The 4,635-nt window shown below is 50.8% G+C and overlaps 1 protein-coding gene across 1 annotated transcript; it reads left to right on the top strand.

Annotated features, from left to right (window-relative positions):
* The first annotated feature begins 828 nt into the window (after positions 1 to 828).
* Positions 829 to 3,925, top strand: LOC147099980 (mesogenin-1-like). Its single transcript, XM_085968962.1, has 3 exons — positions 829 to 922; positions 1,022 to 1,614; positions 3,857 to 3,925. The coding sequence occupies exons 1-3, from the start codon at positions 829 to 831 to the stop codon at positions 3,923 to 3,925; spliced, it is 756 nt and encodes a 251-aa protein (XP_085825088.1).
* Positions 3,926 to 4,635: the final 710 nt, after the last annotated feature.

Genomic DNA, 4,635 nt, shown 5'->3' with positions numbered 1-4,635 from the left:
TCAAGCACAGGCATGATGGGCTGAATGGCCGCCTTCTGTGCTGTATCATTCTATTGTTCAAAGTCCTGGAGATAGGGCCTTGAACCCATAGGCTTGAAGGCAAGCATGCCACCGACTGAGCCAAGCTGACGTTACACCTCGTCGATCACATTAAATCTGGTGCGTTTGCATTGCGGCCTGTTTCTGGTGCTGAGGCTCTGGGGCTTCTCTTGCGATATAGTGCAGATTGAGTGAGCGCTGGTGGGGGGAGGTGGGTGGGGGCGGGGTGCAGTTGACCAAAGGCCACGCTCACGCCTTTGACCATCTAGCTGCGGACATCCCGCGACACGAGCAGTCTGTCGAGGCTCACACGGTGAAGAACGGCCGGCCAGGCCCCCATCCCACGGGAACAGGAACCCAGCAAGGAGTCAGCAGCTTAAGGAGAGGAGAAGTTGGGTGCTGGGCAGGACAAAAAGAGCTCCAACTAAAGGAATTAAGAAAACAAATTCCAATATCAACAACTACAGATCGAGATCCAGCTGCTGTATCCAATGTTTACTGAATGGCCAGGCTGATGCGGCAGCCTCCATATTTTGATTATGTTAAAAATCTACACCCTGGAGCCTGGGAATGAAATCCCATTACTCTACGTGCTAAATTCCCATCCTTAAGGTGTCACTTCACACCTCTAGAACCAGGATAAAACCACCAAATGCTCAGCTCGTTCCAGCATTTCCAGACTCTCTGCCAGCATCAGCACACGTCCCTTCCTCACTCAGTGCTGCACTGTCACACTGAGTGTGTGGCTTGAGCCCAGAACAGAGAGGAGACTGCTGGCTGTGAAGAGAGATGGACATCACCGTTCCCCAGTACCAGGACTGCATGATGTCCGCAGACTATAACAGACTGTCGGACGTGAACTGCGTGAGCTCAGAGTCGGACTGTGTGTTGAGCTGGGATCCCGACAGCTCCTTTTCAGACTGGAACACGCCACTGAAGCCAAACTGGGTGACTCCAGAATTTGAAAATTTTGTGCTGTCAGACCAGAACCAAATCACCTCGGAATCTGACTGTCTCACTGACTCCACACCTCACAGCCTCTCTCCGATCTCTTCCATTGACTCTTACAGGTTTTCACCTCCATATTTACCTGGTGCGTCTCCTCAAGAGGCCTGCGAGAGCGGGAGCCTCCCTTCTCCATCAGTGGACCGGCTGGGCGCGGGCCAGCGGGCGAGGAAGACCAGATTGCGCTACCCAGGGAGGCAGAGGCAAAGCGCCAGCGAGAGAGAGAAACTGAGGATGAGGGGCCTGGCCAAGGCCCTTCACAACCTGAGGACTTACCTGCCTCCATCAGTGGCGCCCGAGAGTCAGAGCCTGACCAAACTGGAGACCCTGCGCCTGACCATTCGCTACATCTCGCACCTGACGGAGCTGCTGGGGCTGAGCGAGGAGAGCCCGTCAGAGAGCAGAGACACTGAGGGCAGGTGCCAGGGTTGCCTGCAGGGCCCAGGCTGCTGTCAGGCCTGGCTGCATCACCCTGCACTCTTGCCTCCTTTCCCTTCCCCAGCGCTGCCTTACTCCCACCAGAGAGAGCCTCTAGCCACGGACACACCAGATTGTCTCTCGCCCTTGCAGGTAATGCATTCTTTCACAAAGATAAGTCCTTTTAATGTAGCATAACTTTATGTCCTGCAAGTTTGGGCTTATTTGAGCAAATGTGCATTCATATAGAGCAGGGAGTAACATGTTGTGGCCTGAAGCCACCTGTGCCGGTTGCCCTCAGCAGGATTACTGTGTCACTGGGCAGCTCCACCGGCCCTAACGACAGGCCTTCACCTACTCCAAGCTGAGGCCCGCTTACGTCATTGAGGAAAACCCTGGCAAATACGGCGTCTGACGTCACAATTTTTCACACAAAGGGTAGTAGAAATCTGGAACTCCCTGTGGATGCTGGGGGACTAAGATCGATAGATTTTTTGTGAGATTTCAAGAGATATAGATCAAAGGCGGGTAAATGGAGTTGAGGTACTTTTTAAAAATTCTTTTCTCAATCCTCTGCCCCTTGGGTCAATTATTTTAAAGTGAGCACTGATTATTTTTGGGGGGCGGGGAGGAACAGTGTGGTTTGGACTGGGGGGAGAGTTTGGTTTGGACTACATTACTGGAGGGTGATAAGGGAGCTGTGGCCTGCTGTTATCCTCCTCGGCTCAGACCCGTTAAAAATTTCGACTGACGAATTGTACAAAAGATGCTCCCGGGTCTATGTCCCAGCACGTTGGATCAACTGGGCAGAACCAACATGGGAAAATAGGGCAGGTTGAACCGCACACCTGTGAAGAAACGCATCCGGTTTTCCTGCTATTTAAATAAATGCAGGAAAATCAAACAGGTTCCTTTGCTGGTTTGTGCTGCGACCCCGGTATACACTGCAGCCCGCCATCCAACCCAGGTAAATTTTCACTAGTTGATTGACTTTCCTCTGGGGAGTCCAGAACAAGGGGGCATAACCTTAAAATTAGAGCCAGGCCGTTCAGGGGTGAGGTCAGGAAGCGTTTCTTCACACAAAGGGTAGTGGAAATCAGGAACTTTCATCCCTCAAAAAACTGTCAATTGAAAATTTCAAATCTGAGATTGCCAGATTTTTGTTCAGGTAGGATATTAAGGGTGACAGAACCAAGGCGGGTAGATAGAGTTAAGATACAGAACACCCGTGATCTAATTGAACAGCAGAATGGGACTGGGATCTCCTTAGCTTAATGAGACTCCCGCCTGCTCCGGGCATGAGCAATATCCGCCTAATTCGATGCCTGCTCGAAAACTGCGCCAGGCATGAAGGAACTTTTTTGCCAGTTTTAGCCTCCTTACCAGCCCGCTCATGTCGACAAAATGGGACGGTAGAGAGACCAAAATGGCGGGTCGCGTGTGGGGAAAGAGTGGGCAGATTCTTATCATTCAGTTCCACGAATCCAACAAGCAAATAACAGAATCCCAGCTGACATATCGGGTTGGATTTTGCCAGCCCTGGGGAGGCGGGTTTGGAGGCGGGACTGCCAGGAAAATGGCAGAATTTGGGGGCAGGTGCCCAACCCACCCCCAACCCGTCTCCATGCCACCTTGCCAGAAGGCGGGTGGCCGACCCGCGCCGGGTCCCGAAGGGGATTAATGCCAATTAACTGCCTGTTAACAGGTAGTTAACAGGCAGTTTTTTGGCTAATCCCTATTTTGAGCCCTGAAGTGTGGGCTTCCCGACGGCTCCGAACCTCGCCAGGGTCAGCGAGGCGGGCCGTCGGTCTGCGGGGGTCAGAGGGGCCGAGATGTGCAGGTGAGTAATGGGTGCATGTGTGCAGAGGTAAGTGTGTGAGGTGTGTGTAAAGTGTTTTAATAAGTTTTACTTACCTTTACTTCTTCCTGCAGGCTTCCCCCCTTCAGGTCTCGGGAGTCTCTCAGCTCACCGGCACAGAAAGCAGAATGGCCGCTGAACTGTCAAAAGCTGCAGCCTTCTGCTTTCTGGTCAGGAAGGCTTTCTAATTGAGTTTTGAGTAAAGACGCAATTTAGAAGACAGATTGTCAGTGTTTGACAGCTTCACAGAGCTGTCAAACGATGACATTTCATCTGTCAAAAGCTCTTGACAGATGAAACGGCACTCACTGACGTCACCTGTAACTGGCTTTCCCTTAATTGGCCTGTTGAGCCTGCTGGGCGGGCTTAACAAGGTCAATCAAGGGAAAATAGTGTGGGTTGGCCACAAGTCGATGGAGGCGGGACTAAAACCCAACAAGTGGGAGTCCCGCCTCCAAAAGCTCCCCATTGACAAAATCCAGCCCATCGTCTCACTGATGAACTCGGTAACGGAACAATGTGTTTTTTTTAAAACAGGATTTTAACTGTGAAACGGAACCTGTACAAGCTCAGCGGTTTCTTCAGAACTACGTCCCTGGATTCTGAGTGGCAACAGAAGCCCCTCTGCGTTTGGCTGGACTAATACAAACATCGTCCTTGTTAGATTTATTTCAAATGTTAGCAATTTTATTTTTCTAATTTATTCTGTATTTTATTAGCGTTTTCCGGTAATTTACTAATGATATTTATAACTTTAAATTGCTTCCACATGAAACTTATTATTTTAATAAAATCCTGTACAGTTAAAATCTGTGTGCTTCTCATGTTTAATATAATGAAAGTCTTTTGTTTAGAATTCAATAAAGTATTTCTTGCGAGGTACTTGAGGACTGGACTTCCTTCTGCCTCTCGGGTTTCTCCTCTTGTCCGATGAAGGTCTTGACACAGGCTGAGATACGGTTCCACAGTCACCCACCCAAGTGGCCATTCCACTCGTGTCAACCTAGACACTGAAGGGAGGATTTTAACTCAGGCCGGGAATCAAGGGGTGCAGGGGCCGGAGCAAGAGGTGAACCGTCCACTTTCCCCCTAACTCCCCGCACCCCCACTCCCTGCTCCCAAGAAATAGAGGCCCAGGAGATTTTAAATCCTGGGCCCTGACTCTTAACTCACGCCCAAAACCAGCAGGAATGTCATCACCTCTGGTGGCATGTGTCAAAATTCATGGGGTGGGGTTCAGGCCACTGCCAGGTACCCATGGAAACAGTCCCCAGCAAGGTAAATAGGGATTTGGTGGGGTGGGGGGGTGGGCCGCA

The sequence above is a fragment of the Somniosus microcephalus genome, chromosome 27 (assembly GCF_052327205.1).
Source record: "Somniosus microcephalus isolate GS21.2 chromosome 27, FLI_Smic_1.0, whole genome shotgun sequence".
Taxonomy (NCBI): domain Eukaryota; kingdom Metazoa; phylum Chordata; class Chondrichthyes; order Squaliformes; family Somniosidae; genus Somniosus; species Somniosus microcephalus.
The sequence above is the reverse complement of the archived record's forward strand: the minus strand, read 5'-3'. Positions and strand labels throughout refer to the sequence as shown.

What these genes read in the sequence shown, in the direction of transcription:
- LOC147099980 (XM_085968962.1), top strand. Translation starts at nt 829, where the DNA reads ATGGACATCACCGTTCCCCAGTACCAGGACTGCATGATGTCCGCAGAC. An exon ending in CGTGAGCTCAGAGTCGGACT is followed by an intron (nt 923 to 1,021) that starts GTGTGTTGAGCT and finishes TTGTGCTGTCAG; the next exon opens with ACCAGAACCAAATCACCTCG. An exon ending in ATTGTCTCTCGCCCTTGCAG is followed by an intron (nt 1,615 to 3,856) that starts GTAATGCATTCT and finishes TTTTTAAAACAG; the next exon opens with GATTTTAACTGTGAAACGGA.